The sequence below is a fragment of the Anneissia japonica genome, unplaced genomic scaffold (assembly GCF_011630105.1).
Source record: "Anneissia japonica isolate Jap-2015-1 unplaced genomic scaffold, ASM1163010v1 scaffold2999_len715162_cov194, whole genome shotgun sequence".
NCBI classification, from domain to species: domain Eukaryota; kingdom Metazoa; phylum Echinodermata; class Crinoidea; order Comatulida; family Comatulidae; genus Anneissia; species Anneissia japonica.
The window spans coordinates 602,767-620,384 of record NW_022754077.1 but is presented as its reverse complement, the minus strand read 5'-3'; the positions used below and the strand labels follow the sequence as shown (position 1 = coordinate 620,384).

At 33.7% G+C, this 17,618-nt stretch overlaps 2 protein-coding genes across 6 annotated transcripts in view; one reads left to right on the top strand and one right to left on the bottom strand.

Annotated features, from left to right (window-relative positions):
- LOC117123035 (probable phospholipid-transporting ATPase IIB) overlaps positions 1-17,618 on the bottom strand; it is a 45,749-nt gene that overhangs the window by 14,173 nt on the left and 13,958 nt on the right. For all 5 annotated transcript variants that reach the window (XM_033268839.1, XM_033268842.1, XM_033268840.1 and 2 more), the window contains 12 exons: positions 16,963-17,130; positions 16,731-16,782; positions 15,043-15,137; positions 14,701-14,854; positions 14,163-14,329; positions 13,807-14,043; positions 12,884-13,348; positions 11,829-11,921; positions 10,868-10,951; positions 10,288-10,458; positions 9,362-9,550; positions 8,746-8,890 (listed from right to left, as the gene is read on the bottom strand). In XM_033268839.1, coding sequence (XP_033124730.1) covers positions 8,746-8,890; positions 9,362-9,550; positions 10,288-10,458; positions 10,868-10,951; positions 11,829-11,921; positions 12,884-13,348; positions 13,807-14,043; positions 14,163-14,329; positions 14,701-14,854; positions 15,043-15,137; positions 16,731-16,782; positions 16,963-17,130 — 2,020 coding nt within the window. The remainder of the gene's footprint in view (positions 1-8,745; positions 8,891-9,361; positions 9,551-10,287; positions 10,459-10,867; positions 10,952-11,828; positions 11,922-12,883; positions 13,349-13,806; positions 14,044-14,162; positions 14,330-14,700; positions 14,855-15,042; positions 15,138-16,730; positions 16,783-16,962; positions 17,131-17,618) is intronic.
- Positions 4,860-8,720, top strand: LOC117123036. The gene is made up of 3 exons (XM_033268844.1): positions 4,860-4,932; positions 5,705-6,376; positions 7,142-8,720. Exons 1-2 carry the CDS (start codon positions 4,926-4,928, stop codon positions 6,337-6,339), a joined length of 642 nt encoding a protein of 213 aa, XP_033124735.1. The 5' UTR covers positions 4,860-4,925; the 3' UTR covers positions 6,340-6,376; positions 7,142-8,720.

The window sequence follows — 17,618 nt, the reverse complement described above, 5'->3', positions numbered from 1 at the left end:
TATTAAGTCTTTGAACAAGAAAATCACAACAAATATATATATATACGTTTACATACAGGTACATGCTTACTATAGCATCTAATCTATATGTATGTTGGCCTTATACCAAAAAAGTATATTTTCAAAATTAAGTAACTGGGGTAACAGGGAAGACCACACCCACAGCTGGCCATATCAGGCAGCGGTGGCTCCAGAAATTTGCCGACAAGCGGTTCCAACATGTCTGATGGGGGGTTTTGAACTAACGGGATGACTAGAGCAATGGTCAGGGTCACAGAATGAAAATCTATGGTAGGGTTCACAAGGATTAATATGGCACAAATTATGCTGTTAGACCACAATATAAGGGCAAGTATTATAATTTTTTTAATTTTGGATCTGAGGACCTTGTTGTAGCGTCAGGCAACAGGGGGATTTGGAGAGGTTAATGGTCTGTTTTCTTTTCACACTCCTTTGCACCCAAAATATAGAGGGCGATATTTTCTTGGTTTCTAATAAATAGGTCTTAACAGTACTACATTATACAGATTCAAATAGTAATTTAATCCAATGATTTTATACCAATTAATTTAAATAGATATAACATGGAGGAATTTAAATCCTCCATGGATATACTGAGCCATAAGAATTTTTTTTTTAAATGAAATTTGAGTCGTTGTAAATGGGCAGAATTCCAATAAAACAAAACCTGTATAATATGTATGTTCATTTATTTGTGCTCCAGTTATAGTGTGAACTTCAGAACCATGAAACTATGGGGTACATTTTTTACAGTCATTTTTTTAATTAAGAGTGTGTGCGTGGCAACATAGGATTAATTCCCACAGCTGTTACACAGATGCTTTTAGTATTGCCAAGTGCAAATGGATATGTTTATTATTTTCTCACAATTCCAATTCATCGTACACGACAGGTTTGCAGACATTTTTATTTCTGAACACTGTCGGCTAAATTCCTAAATGATGTGTAATAATATGAATAAAGCAATGGGTGGAATGAGGGTCCAGACATGAATTAATTTTCCTGTAGATGACCCAATAAAGGTAGAAACATTGAATCATATTCTCTCTAGATTTGGTGTTACAATAATTCTATCATTTACATAGCAATTTATTTTGTAATTTACTTTGAAATACCATCATTATAGGATTTCCATGTTTCTGGGTCATTGTTAATAAATTGTCATAATATATTTCTATCTATATGAAGTATGTATAAATATTTGCCAACAGAGATGTGATATTGCATTTTTTCTGATGTATTTATTTCGACAGTTAATACTGAATGCCAGGACAGATTCCCAGTTGATGAATGCTATTTTTAGAATTATTATTCCGATTTCCTAACGCTTGATTAATGTAGGCCAAAGGTCATTCAATTTCAGTCTTTTCTACCTACTTATAATTTTGATATTTCTCTACTAGTTTAACAGCTAAATTAATTGATTCATTCATTGTGTAACAAACAGGATTACAATTTAATTAATTTATCAGATTTTCTTATCCTTGCTTTATACATAAAATTAATGTAATTTGGATTTACTAATTTCTACAAATAATCTTTGTCTATAAAACATTGTTAGTAGTTTGGATTATCACTAAATAGTCGATATAATTTGATTATCCTATTATCCTCTAATTTTATATACCTCCTAATCATTTGTTTATTATGTATCTTTCTTTGTCGTGTTCCAAAGACAGAATAAATGAAAAGAAATGAAATAACATATTTCTTAAATTAAGAAACAGATTTTAATTAATCTAATTGATTATATTCCAGATGATTACATTGCAACAGCAATTTTAAAAGGTTTCTAACATTAAATGGCAGAGAAGCAGCTTTTTAAAATTAAGGTCAGGTGCTTACCTTTCAATACAGAGGGAGTAGGTTCAATGTAAGTAATAGTCAATATTCTCCCTTTCAGTAAGGGCACATCCCACATCTCTTAGCAGAGCCAACTGAGCTATACTACTCTCTAAACAATTTGCATAATCGCAAAAGTACCTATAGTGGATAGGCCACTTGTTTTCTTGTATTTTGCCAAGTTTTTAAACAATCGGACATAACACACACTCATAATTATGGTAACAATGAATTTAGCAACACTACAACCACCACCACAAACACCACACTTAACACCACCAATACTAACACCACTACTACTAACGACAACATGAAGAAAAACAGAAGCCAATAAAATTCCCCTTCCAAGTGGAGCAAAGCCAAAATTAAATTTCCACCCAGTAATTAACATGTCTCCTTCATTATTGGATAAGCGAAAGCAATATCATAACCCTGAATATGCAGTTCATATCTCCAACAGCTGAAAGTTATACAACTGCCCATCCCTCATCCTAAGGGATGATGACAAGATAATAAATATTATTATATTAAATTTGAGGAAACAAAGCGTAAAGTCTGGGAGACGACATGCTCTAATTGCACTAATCGAATACGTCCGCAAAACATGTACTTATAACTATCTATTTAGGATGCAACACTGTAATATACTACCATATAAGGAATCAAACTTTGCTCTATCATTGAAGACTTCCAACTTGCCAAGTTTAATTTTTGTTTACATTAATAATGTATAAGGCAATTGCAAGAACATATTTGTGAAGATGTGTATAATCACATCTGCATTTAATGGCCATGGACTTGGTAATCTACAGTAGGAGGCGGATCTAGGACATATTTGCTAGGAGTGCAAAGTACCAGTGGAGGCCTATGGTTGGTGGATGTTCACTATAATTGTGAGGTCTAGAAGGCTACATCCCCTGGAATCTGTGGAGCCATTACACACTTGGATTATTCAGCTGCTGCTTGGGCAGAACACTTCTTTCGCCACCCCTTGGATCCAAAATTAATCCTCATGTTAAATGTTGAATTTTTTATATTAAATAACTATTAGCGTTCTACTAAAAACAGAAATGGAAAATGTTTTCCTTGATACATAAATAAATTTTTTTATCTCTTATGAATAGAACGTTTAATTGGTTGGCAGTGAAATTAATATTTTTTGTAAGTAGTCTGTAAATTAGAAAACAAAATATATATTATTATTTTATGTTAAAATTGGATAAAAAAAATATATTATTAAAATTTGAATTAATTATTTAATTATTAATTTAAATATTATATTATCTTGTAATTTCAAATATTATACCTTCATTGGTAAATTGATTCTCTGGTTGATATTTTATACAGAGACCTATTCACTTTGTTACCCCCACCAGACTCCTCTTTGAGAAGAAAAAAAAACCATTATGAATAATGAAGATTCTAAAATAACAAGGTGTCAATCATGGTGAAACTTTTAGAAAGAAATTATTGTGAGGAAATGCAATCATATTCTATAAACCACATAAACAGGAGACTGACAGACTGAATGTGAAAACCACATGCACAGCTGAGAAGATGCGAAGCATGATGTGAAGCGTTGAGATTAATGAGGACAAAAAAAGGCTTAGGAGTATATAAAAAAACAGACATCATCACATCACAGTCTAGTTTTTTTATGCTACTGTACACTATGAGAAAGTAAAAGGTGGTAGCGACATACTTTTGAGAATTGAATGGGAGTGGAGAACTGTCTTTCAGCTCACAATACATTTAATCTTCCATGACTGTTGCTTTATGTCTACAAGAAAGACTCATCTGTTTTTTTAATTACATAGTTACTTTTTCACTTCTTTCATGATTCTTTTCTTATTCACTATTGTTTGTAGCAAGATTATGAAAAAAATAAAGAATGGATCATCATAAAAATTTATGGAACGGTAGGCCTACATGAAAAAAAGTAAGAGATGATTACATTTTGGGGAAGGTCAAAGGACAAGGTCAAGGTTATGGAAATTCAATTTTTTTACCCCCAAGCTAGACTGGGTTCCAGTCTCTAAATTTGTTCGCACCAATGGCTTTCCATACCATACTTTTCCTGGGTTTACTCTAATTCTGCCATCTAAATTCAACAAGTTTCATAAGCAGACGTTGACGGTACTTTCCGAAATAACACTCGGAAAAATCAATAAATCAGATTGTAGCAAATCTACCCTCGAGCACAAAAGAAAATAATGGAATCTCCTATCATACACGACCTGCTTATTATTCAGTATTAAGGGGAGGGACGAAAATAATGGAATCGTCCATTATACACAGCCTGTGTATTGTTCTGTAAAGGTACAGGGTTGCAAATCATATACGGCCTGCTTATTGTTCAGTATTCAAACACAGGTCGGAGGTATGCACTCTATTGAGTGATTACTCTAGTTTAGATAATTTTACCTGGCTTTCATAGATTATTACTTAACTTGGGAAGTTTACTTGCCTACTTACGCTAAGCTTGGCTATTACTTGTCGGTTTTTGGAGTGCTAGTACTTTGCAAGCTGTATTTAATTAAAGTGCAGGAGGAAGAAGCAGTACACAAACATCTGGGACAATCAAGAATGGTATACACTTTATGATAGCAAGCTATAATCCATTTCCTCAAAACCGAACAAAACCGAAGTACACATGTATCCTAATATTGTACTGTGCACATTGTTCCAGATTAAACATAAAGTATACTGTTCACCTTTGTCATTTCATGGAATTCCATTTTATCTTTAATCAATGTACCAGTGTTATCAAGTTTATGTCAATTAATAGTCTGGTTCCAATACTGAATACACAAATGATATCTCAACACATCTTTAATAAAAGGCTTAAAAACATAATACATTGATTACATAAAGAAATTTCCCAATGCTATATTTAGCTTTCAATAAATCACATGACTGATTAACAGCATTCTGATTGGGTCTTTGTTACATTACCATAGCAAAAAATGACACCAGGAAGTAGAAACAATGAGGTATGAAGATTAACCAAGTTAACGTCATATTGAGATAGAAGCTATCAAATATTATATATAAAAGAAAAAATGGGGGGTAAGTATAATTCTTGTATAACTAAATGAAGTGTGAAAAACTACACCTTTTATACTATAGTAATATGTCACAATTCAGTATCATTATTCCATTACTACATATCTAAATGGCTGTAATGTCCAAACTATTATAATCATTGCATTAAATTATTTTTCATGATGTATAAGATAGATCATGTATTGAAACTACCATTTTGTAATTACTCTTGACATTTTAAATATCCTTATATCTCCATGCACACCATGTAGCTTCATGTACTGTATAGGTATGCTCGTGGACCCTGGTCCATGGGCATTAAAAAACTTACATTTAGTGCTTGTGAATCAACCCTGTACCGTGGATCATATAGCCATCTTGTGGCTCAGCTTAAGTGCTTGTGACCCAGTGCTAAAAAAAATTGGTTCATAGTCTTGTGGAACATATATCCAGGGCATATGGACCTTATATCAGGGCTTGACCTTACGTTTAATGGCTTTTGGAACTTGTGTCAAGGGCTTGTGGAACTTCTCCTTAGGACACCCACCCCTAATTTTTCAAAATTATTTTAAAAAATGGAAAGGAGGAGAAGATTACATTCAAGTTTTTTAGTGCCATTTCTGGCCATCTAAAGGTGCCGTAATCATTAATTTTCATGCCTCAACTCCAACCATGGTGAGGCCGAGGCTTTGAAAGTCTATCCCTGAGCCCCCTCAATTTCAAATTCCTGGATTCCACCACTGCACTGTTGACATTACATCCAGGACTTTAACTTATTATTTCTGTTTTTGCTTAGATTGGTTTTCAACAGGATATGCCCATGTGCCAGCAGAGCCTAATGTTGACAGAAATATGCATCCTAGACTTAATAGTCCACAGATATTATTGGATAATGGAATTGATAAGGACATGCTAGATCCAAAACTTGATAATGATCCTTCAGTCATACATGATAGAGGAAAGCTATATTGCTGGCAAGGCTGCATACTTGATGAAGGTTGGCATCGATTTGCATTAAATGTTCGTGGAAAATATGATGATGACTGGTTGCGTAATAAAGATTGGCAGATTGCGTTCCATGGTACTCCTATAGAAAACATTCAAAGTATACTCAGGGATGGGTACAAGCCAGGGGAGAAGAAAGGTCCCAACGGTATTAGTGTGTACACTACACCTTCTTTGAGTCTAGCATTCAACTATGCAAAGATGTTTGAGTACAATGGACAGAAGTACCATGCAATAATTGAAAACAGAGTTAACTGTGATAATACACAGCACACTCAAATTGACAATGAAAGTAACTATTGGCTTTCAAGACATCATAGCCAAGCTATTCGGCCATGTGCAATTCTCATCCTGGACCATAAGTGGACAGGCAAACTATTTAGTTTGGAAAAACAGTGTTCTGAACTATGGAAAACGAACAGATAAACAGCCTTCCGATAAGGACAGTTTTAACTATGCAATGGTATGTTATTCACTGAAAAAAGTAACTTACAGAAAAGAAAAAAAGAAGTATTAAAGCAATATTTATATCCTCTACAACCATCATCATCATAGTCACTACTACCATCAGCAGCAACAATTTTATGTCAATAAGACAGTACAGGCCCGTATCCAAGGTAGTAGGTCAGGACGCTACAACGGAATCACTCATGCGTAACCGTCGTACCTGGCGTCCTACATTCTCTGCATATGTAGATTTGGTCAAATAGCGTTCCAGAATCTACTCGACGAGGTGACCTTAACGTCCTTGCATGCGCAGATGAATTTTACTGACGTCATTACGTTCTACGTCCTGCCGTCGTCGTGCGATCGAAAGTTCCCTAGTATATATGCTGGAGGACCTTAGGTCACTGGGCAAGTTAACCTCACATTTAGGGCTGGACCATCCTTGTGGATTAAAAGTCCATGTCCATCTTGTGGACCACATTCAGAGCTTGTGAACAATAGAACTTTCGCTAAGCTCCGCCCCTTGGATACTGTTGCTAAGGTCCCACAAAACACGTGCATTCCTGGGACAACATGTGTGCTTGTTACACACATGCATATTTATTCCTTGCGCTATTTTGATTGGTGAGTTGTTAAGTTTGATTGACACTTTGAAAGTCCATGGCTTATAAAACTTGGTTTATGGACTTGTGGAACTTAGGTCCAGTGCTTATGGAATTTGGAAAATTTAGGTTTATAGCCCTTTTGAAATTTTTAACCTATTATTTCTGTTTTTATGCAGGTTGGTTTTCATATCCAGATTATGATCCTGAGATTAATGTTGATACAAAAAATCAGCATCCCAGCTTTAATAGTGTGCAAATTTTATTGGCCAATGGAATTGATGAGGGCATGCTAGATAATGATCCTTTAGTGGTGCGTGATGGAGGAAAAATATATTGCTGGTGAGGCTGCGTGCTTGATAAAGGATGGCAACAGTTTGCATTAAATGGTTGCGGAAAATATGATGACTGGTTGAGTAATAAAAAAGTTTGGCAGATTGAATTCCATGGCACTGATATCAAAGGAATTGGAAGAATACTCAGGGATGGGTACAAGCCAGGGATGAATAAGAGTCCCAATGGTGATATTGTGTATACCACACCTGCTTTGAGCCTAGCATTTAACTATGCAAAGGTGTTTGAGTTCAACGGACAGAAGTACCATGCAATAATTGAAAACAGAGTTAATACACAGCACACTCAGATTGACAACAAATCTAACTCTTGACTTTCAAGCCATCGTAGACTATCAATTCGGCCATGTACAATTGTCATCTTGAATGATAAGTGGACAGATAAACTGTTTAGTTTGGAAAAACAGTGTTCCAAACTATGGAACCCAAGCAGACAAATGACCTTCAGATATTAAAGTCTTAACAATGGCACCGACGGTGTGTTATTTAAGTTTAGTGAAAAATAAGTACTTTATAAAAAGGGAAAAAAAAAATATAGCAATATATATTTATTATCCACTAAATCATCATTATTATTATCACTATTACCACGTCCAACAACATTTTATGTGTGAGCATGAATTTTTTTTAATTGCAATTTTCTTCACTTAACAGTAACTATTATTGAGTATTAAAGCAAATGCTTGTAAATGAGAGTATTTTTATACACAGTATGTGCCGTCCAGGGGATTTTTGGGCCATTTCAAATCAGTATTTCAACCACAGTATGAATGAAGAATTAAAAGAATATCAAATATGTTTTGGTTCAATGAATTGTGGCCACTGGCGATGAGGCTCAAGCCACGATTCCACTTCTACTGACAGAATTGATATATTATACATGATATACTTGTTTTTTTTTTTTGTTTGTTCAACTTTGTCTGATTTCATAGTTTTCCCCACAGCTCTCTTTATGTTGTAATATTTTTAATGCTCCAACCATTGCACCTATATATTTATTCATAATATTTTGTAAAATATTTTTTGATAGTGAACCCCAAAAAAAAGTACTGAAACTTACAATTATAGCAATTGACTAAACATGAGTCAAAAATGTACTGTAACAACATAGAAAACATAGCAGTAGTATGAGGGAGGGCAAGTTTTATTGGTTGAGTTTAATGAAGGAATTTTATTTGAAATGTCAGTAATTGTTAGATTACAGTTAGATGTTGGGATACATGACCTTTAACCCCTCCCATAAGCATCATTACAGATCTAGAGGCTGACCCCCAATATCTTCAATACTACGCTGACCTTGTTACTTAATGTAATGTTTCTCTATCTATGTATATGAATATTAAGCTTGTGTGTACTGAATAATGGCAATTATATGAAGAAAAAAAAATAAAACTAAAATCAATACTTTGTCACTATTATTTCTGCCTTACCTATTGCACAAGTTCTTTTGCCTGTGTGTGTTCGTATCAAGTTGACGATGCCGGCTTTTTGTGTTGGAGAACAGCGACAGACGACCACTGCAGGACACTGTACAGCTAACTCCATGAATTCATGTTCATAATATCGTAAACAAACCTGAAAATATAAATAATAATAATATAATATAATAATTGATAAGAGTATTTCTATATTTAAACTTGGGATCCAGTTCGGCACTAATCTAATGGTCTTCCACAGGTCCTATGCTTTAAAACCAAGTCACAAAATGAGGCTTTGAGATAAAAATAGAATAATGATTAAAAAAAAGAATTACTACAGGTTTGATTTACATTGCCCAGATCAAGGTCAAAGGCCAACCATGGTTTGTCACAACAAAAGGTAAAAAATTAAACAAAACCAAACATATGTAAACAATACATTTTGTAAAGTACAGTAATGAATACAATAATTTATAAAATAAATTTTTCTTCATTTATATATTCATACTCCATTAGATTAATTATTCAGCAAGCTCATAACGATTAGATTAATTATTCAGCAAGCTCATAAAGGGATTTAAATAACAGTATTTTGAATGTTGCGAAGTAAACTGAATAGAAAACTCACATCAAGGGAGTCGCCAAGGATGATAAGAGCACTATCGTTCTTCTTACGGAAGGCGTTTAGTTCAAGATGTGCTTCTGCTCTGTTGGCTATATTCTTGAATGTGTATATATCATGCGTACGCCCAACAAGACGAGAACTTTTTGCAATGCATGTTGCTGTTTCTAACTTATCTCCGGTCAACATCCAAATCTATAACAAACAGAAATATAATATTTAATGCTGACCTTTGAAAATATATATATATATTGTTGAGTAACAAAGAGATATATTATTGCATCAATAAACGGTAAAACAGGAAAGAATTTTTTAATAAAACAAATATGTAAAAAGTTAAAAATACATAAATATATTAATTCCATCCGATTAAAAACCTTTTGACTTGCCACCTAAAGAATGAAATTTGGTGGTTTCAGCATCCGTCGATGGAAGGGTGGATAGACTCCTTGGAGCCAACAGCCAACCATGCTTTAGTTTAGGAAGTAGGTTTAGTTTATAGGGCAACATCTTAATTCCCATTCAAACTCAAAGCGCTCAATCACCAAGCACATAAAGGCTTTTTTGCATAATGCGCTATACAAATCCAATTATTAATGTTATTATTATTATTATTATTATTATTATTTTTATGCTACTAAAACCTACCTTAGGGGAACTTAGATAATGGAGAAAGTAGAGAACAATTAAGAAAACAACGTTAAGGGAAAAATAACAAGTCCCAGTTAGTGCTAGTTATTAATATTATTATTTTTATTATAATTATTGTTATTATATAAACCAAAAACCATATATGACACTCAGAAAATAGAGTTGAAGTGAATGAAGGATTTGAACTGAACACCCTGGAAATGAACGGCAAGCAACCTTACCACCTAACACATCTCTAATAATAAATTGATAAACACAAAGCAAATGTTAACGTTGCTTACTTTAATGCCAGCATTACGGAGTAGTTCAAGTGTTGGCCTAACATCCTGTTGAAGCCTGTCTTCCACCCCTGTAAGGCATAGTAGTTCCATGTCCCTCTCGAGGCTTTCTATCACGGCTGCCACCTTACTTCCACGATCTACCATGCTTAGCTTTGCATGATTGTAACGACTCTGAAAGTAACAACAAATCAAACAATCAATCAGTCAGTCAGTTAATGTACTGATCAATCAATCTATCAATAAATAATCAATCATTTAAACAATTAGTCTATAAATCAAGCACTTAATAATAAAACAATTTCTCTCTGAAGTTTATAAACATATTTGCAGAGTTCACTGTGCTAAACAGAATCAATTTTAAAAATGGGAAATGCCTCATATTGTTTATATATCACTTCACATCTTATAGCAAATACACTCATCAAATACAGATTGAAAAGAAGTGTTAATCTAAACTAAGTGTCACTGTGTGTGAGCACTTGTCTGAAATCACACTAGCTTAAGTGGAACGTCTTGTGGAATCCTCAGATACTTTGAGAAAATATTCAAAAGAATTATTGGAAATTAAAGCATTTCCTACTTCAAAATCATTATACTGGTCTTCAGTTAGTTTCTTCTTTCCTACAACCAAAGTTCGAAGGCCTTCCCTTGCCATGTTTCCACACTGTAATATAAACAAATATGTAAAAGTTAATACTGTTGTGGTTTTATAGGTATGACCAAAAGAAATATTAATTTTATGTTTGCTTTTAATTTCATTTATAAAAAGCTTTTTACAAAGTGCTTCACATCAATAAAGAATACATTAACATCCAGGTAATGAAAACCCAAAACTCTAAGAAAAAATATAAATTGAAACACAATTCCCAGGTTAGCTTTCAGGCACAAAGGCCCAAGCTACCTTTTCTTTTGCAGAAAATTAATCAGTTGTCTCAAATACTTTCAGTGTAGGTGACTCACCAATGATACAAGGCAACTTGTTTCAATATTCAGGTACAGGAAAGGAAAACTGACTGTTACTACATTTAATGGGAGTGTTCAAAAAGCAATTTTTTTTTTATTGGGCAACATTTTAAAAAAGTTATTTAGTTAAAGATGCACTGTCCCATGAAAATTACCATAAAAAATTATTTTTGAAATTAACTTGATCAGTTTGAAGTAACATAAATATTATCAACTTGATCACTGAAATTAGTGTCCTTAAAAATGTTTATCAGTAATTTTACATCAAAAAATGATAGAAAAATTCCAGTCATTGTTCTATTATTTTTACTATCATTATCCAGTATAAGAATCATGGTACACATTTCTTTTTTAATCCAATAATTTCTATGCTCAAGTTAATTTCAAAATTATTTCTGACAATACATCTTTAACTTATAGATTACTTTTCCTATAAATGATAAATTGCATAAAATATAATGTATACAAAATGTATAGAGGTTACAAATTTAATGACCGGTATGATACTGTAAAGCGCATAGAGCCTTTGGTATAAGGCTAAATGTGGATATTTTCAAACTTGACCTAGGAGAACTGACCTCTTCATCTAGCCAATCATTATACTGCACAATGGTTGACATCACAGTATCAGCACCCTTCATGTAAAACAAAATCTGACCAGTTTTCTCCTCCTGAAAAACAGCAGAATATTAACATATAGTTACATCAAATAGTTCCCAAATATTGCCACTGGTTTATTGCAGTTGGGTTCATACACCTGATCTAAAAATGTTATACTGTTTACTCTAAAAGATTCTTTTGTTTGTACTTCAAGAAAACTAATGGGGAAATTAGAAATGCTCATTAAAATTTAACAAGCATTAAAAACAGTCTATATATTAATCACAATCTAAATTAATAATAGTGAATAACATGAATTATAATTATCTAAACATCTTAACAATTAACGATATCTCATATGACCCAATGAAGCCATGTTTATTTTGTTGATAGTGAATCAAATGTTTTAATGATTTTTGTAGTCTTTCTCTATAATATTTTTGTAATTTAATTGTATAATGTTGCCTATTCTAATATTGCGTTTTATCATATTTTTATGTAAAGCACACTGAACAGATTTAATTCTGAAAATGTGCTATATAAACAAAATATTATTATTATAACTTATAATAAGTACTATAATTGTATATGGTATAATAGTTTGTTACGTAATTAATTATATTTATTTAGTTGATTGTAAATTTTCAAATTTTTTTACTGTATTTTAATGAAGTAATTAATAATAAATATATTTTTGCAGTTTCTATAAAACCATTTTTATAATTTCATTTTATAATGCTGCCTATTTCTATTTTAATATTGTATTTTATCATCTTTTTATGTAAAGCACATTGAACAGATTGAACCACCTGTTAGTGGCAGTTTTTATCGCTGTTGGTTTCGAACTGAAAAAAATTTTTTAAAAAAAGATGTAAATCGAAAATGTGCTACATAAATAAATATTTATTATTATCATGTAGATAACAAAGTTTGCGGCATACACAAACATCAATTGTGGTTGGTTCCATGTTGAATTAAAATCTTTTGCACAAAATTTTTAAGATTACTGTTTAGCAGTGGAAGTAATTCTTACCCTGACGATAATTCCCATACGTTTACTCTCGGAGGTGAACGGGAAGATCTGAAGGATAGTGTAGAGCATGAGCTCTCCTTGGGGCGTACGCAACTGCATGGTCGTTAGGTCACGCTTCACTAGGGCCACGCCCACACTCTCTGTCCATGACACCAGAGCAACCTCATCTGGACTGGCAGCTTGGTAAACAACGTTCACATTTTGGTCTCTGTCAGCTTCTACTGTCTCGGAATCATCTTCATCTTCGTATACCGGAGTCACATTGTGACACAACGCTAAGGCCTTAACTGCTTCGTAGCATCGAGTCACCACAGTCCGCCTTGTCGTTGATCTTTTGGCAGGGGTTGCCCCCGGGGTTCCTGTGCCATGTTTTGACTGGGAAAAAGCAGTTAATAAATGCGCACACATCTCGTCCATGGATTCTTGACCAAAGGCAACTGTACCAAGATGAAGTTTCTTAAAAATCTGGAAATAAATATTTTTGAACTTTAGGATGGAAACAGGAAGAAGACAAAACATTCTATACACGTTTCTCTACTATTTATAATACTATTGATAGTATAGAAAAAAATAAAAACATCATAAAATGAAAAAAAAACCAATGAGGATGATAAAGATGATGATGAAAATGATAAAGGTGATGAAATTGATGATGATGATGATGACGATGATGATGATGATGAAATTGATTATAATAATAATGATGAAGATGATTACCATAATAAAAAGAATAACAACAATGTGCATATATGCTGTTGGACAAAGGACTAACTGCCTAAAGAATTCTTCTAAAGGAAGACATTTCACAAGCAGCACAACTTAACAGAATAAAATAAAGAAATTACCATTTTAACCAACTATGGTAGTTTTAAACACTTGTTAATATTATTTATATGATTAAAGGATGAAGAAGAATAACCTACCATTGCATTTTCGGTGAGTGTTCCTGTCTTGTCACTGAGTAAATAGGAAACACGACCCAATTCTTCTGGTATAGTCGTCGTTCTCACCACCGTGTCTGGTATTTCTTTATCTCTTTGTATTAGGAAAGAGTATACAATTTTACCCATATCCAGATTGACACGCAAACTAAGCGGAATGATGGAGGAGAACAAGAGGACGTATCGCAAAAAATAGCGGTACCATGGGCCATCAAATCCCTGTAAGCGAAACGATAAAGAATAATAAATGAACATAAATTATTATTAGTTCATAACAAAATGATTTTGAAGCTTGAAATTCATCTATTGTTTAATGTATTTTTGGAGAAGCATGTTACCTTTAGAGCAATCATTACAATGGACAAGACCAAGGTTCCAATAAAAAGCACTTTGGTTTGGTTGTTCAGCTCCTCGTCTATGAGACCCACCTTGGAGTGGGGGTAGGAGGTGTTCATAACGGCTCTGCTTTCCCGGCCAGTGTATATAACCAACCCAAGAGCAGTACCTACAACAGTACAAGATATATCACAGCTATTATATCATTTGTGTTCCATACAGAAAGTTATGAATAATTTAAATAATATCTTTATACTATTTTCACAGACAAAATTGAAATTATTTTAATTGTATCTTTTGTAATTAGAATAATAAATTGTAATCCTTTGATAGTATTTAATTGCGGAAAGAGAAAAACTTTTTTCCTGAAATAACATTTTTTTCTCCAGGAATTAAAGTATAAAGTAATAAATTTGTATATATTATTTGTAGTCATTGACTAACTAATCATTAACATATTTACATCTTTTCATTTGGTAAATGTTTTCTTTACAATGTTATTTATGTTGTTAACACACACAGCTACAGAGTTCTAAATACCTGAGGCAACAACAGTATTAGCCCACAACGTATTTTCAATGCCTAAGGGGTCTTGTTGTTTCACGCCGTCCACACGAGAGAACGTGCCAACAAAACTATGTATTGCTTTCTGTGGTTTCTCAGCAAACACATTTGCTTCAATGTCAAACAAGTCCTGCAAAAAAAATACAAGATAAAAAAACATGGTACAAATTGTCCAAAATCGGTATGAGTTGAAAGGACTGACTTTCACTGCACTGCACTATAAACAAATAGTATAAACATTTCAACTGAGGTCCTTAAGGGTAATTCTGGAATCGACCTTTCCACCAATATTTTCATACTCCAATAAAACATATTTACCTCATCTTTTGGTAACCTTTGACATTGACTGACAGCTAGCCTTAATTTCCAGTCTGTCTCACCATCTAATTGATCTGTCCTTATAAAACAAGCACCTGAAAGACAAATGTCATCCATGAATCAATCAAACAATTCGAGTGGCCAAGCGGTGAGGCAGGAGAGCTGCTAACTGCAGCCTCAATATCAGTGCTGGTTCAAGCCACTCTCCTCACCCGGGGTTTGGTTGGTAGAACAAAGTCTTCTTGTATAAGGACTTATAATGGTGGTCCAGTGTACACATCTGGCTTGTGTGCACTTTAAAGAACCCAATGAATCTTTCAGAAAGGGGGTTACCCCGATGCTATGGTTCATTTCAGCCCCCTTCGTTGTAGAACGATCACAAAATTTAGCTATTTACGATGGCTAGGTAGTCATGTACTACGCCCATATGCAATTCAGCCAATGACGATGCAAGTTATGGGTTATTCTCCTACTTTCAATTTTACCTGAATAACTTCAAATGCCAAAGTAAGAGAGTAATAGGTAATTATGAATTTAATTCAACAGTGAACAACTTAATACTTACATAATAAGCAATTAGTAGAGCTCCGCATAGTACACTATAGGAAAATTATTGTACGAAGGTTAGATTTAATGCTTGAAATTTTTGAATCCAAGGTGGGTCCAATCCACTCCAAGGTGGGTCTCATAGACGAGGAGCTGAACAACCAAACCAAAGTGCTTTTTATAATAATTTTTCGTTTAGTGTACGATGCATGCTCTACTAATTGCTTTATAAGTCAATCGCCATCTTTTTAATTTTAGTTTTTTTGATAACCAACTGTTGTAGCAGCCATCGCCCATGATCGTGTGCGTATTGACATTTAGCTGTGCGTATGCTGATCTTTATTCCTGCAGTACGCCTTTAACTCATCTAACATCAGCAGTACAGTACGGATATGATGAATAACTATTGTGTTAGAAAGAACTTGTTTGTAATGCTATATTGATAGACTTTCGTCAAAGAAATAAATATTTCAGCATTCGAGAGGGAATACAGTCACTGATGTCCTTTTTGGTCAGTGCATGCAGACAGGTAAAATCGTGCGATGATTTCATAACTAGGCCAGGCTACGGCCTATGTTTAGTAATAGTAGGAGGAGGCCTGGGCAGCCTGTCTGGTCGTAGGCCTACATCTAAATTTGTTCCTTGAGTCTTTAAAATAGGTCTAGAATATTTCTATTAAACGTTTAGTTTGTTGTGCTTATGAGGGCCCATTGATTCAATGAATTCCTTAATTGTTCATACTTAATATTGAATTTGAATTAACTTTCTTCGGGTTCTAATTAAGCTTGTCTTACAAAAGTAATTTTCAATTTCAATTCAATTTTTATCGCGATGCTGATGTATTCACGGTGGTGACGAAAAAATGAGGAATTTTTTTTTGCACAAGAACCTTTAAAAAATCAAGCCGAGCGTCCAATAATACAAAAATTATTGGACACTGGGGAATAGGCAAATAACATCGGGAGTTACAGTGATGACGTCACGATTGACTTATAATGGAAATTATTCTCAATTATTGATGGTATTTTATGAGGCTGAGGTAGTGAGACTTTTAACTCAACAACCAAGGTATAGCTATCTATTTATAATTCATATTCCCATAATTTATATATCTGTTCCTATATCAAATGCATAATTCTTACCTGTTTTTTCAGTTGTTCTTACGAATATCATATCAGCAGGTACACGTTGATTCTAAAATATGGAAGAAAAAAGTCATACTGATAATGATAATTCTATGAACAAAAATTAACATTAATAATAATAAATAGAAAAATTAATATTAATAATAATAAATAGAAATAATATATTAATAATAATAAATAGAAGTATATAAATCAATTTAAAAACCTCCAAAAGGAGAGCATATGCTACCTTCTCTACATATATAAGATCTGACACTTGAATGTCTGAGCTTGGAACTTCCACGATTCCATTGGGAGTTAACTTTTTATATTTTTGTGAGTTGACTTCCTTATCCCGCCGGTACCTACGTAAATCGTCTAGTGCTTCTCGACACACGGTAACAAATATAACAAAACCCTAAAAAACAAATTTTATACTTGTTTTAACACGTTGGCTGCCAGTGACGAGCATACTCTCCCACAGGGTGTTGCTGGGGGTACCAGGGACGAGTACACTCGTCAAAATTGGGGTAACATTCTTAGCGTTTATAACTTCTTTGTTATACATTGTAGAACCACAGACTCAACGGCTGGTAGTTCGAGGAAGATACATCTAGATGATAACGTACAAATGAGGTATTTATGTCTGTTGTGTTACGTTGCCGGTAGTACACTCGAGCGGCACGAATGGGGGCACCCTTTGAACATATACCAACCCATGCAAAAAGCGGACGAGATAACTCGCACTTGGCATAGTCAATAAAACGTTCTATCACAGTGCCGTCGACGAGTATACTCACCCAATAATATTGTCCCGCCAATTTATTAGACACATCATTTTGATGACATATGACTAGATAAAATTTCAAAAAGGTATGTTTGTACATGTAAACTTGTTTTGGCACA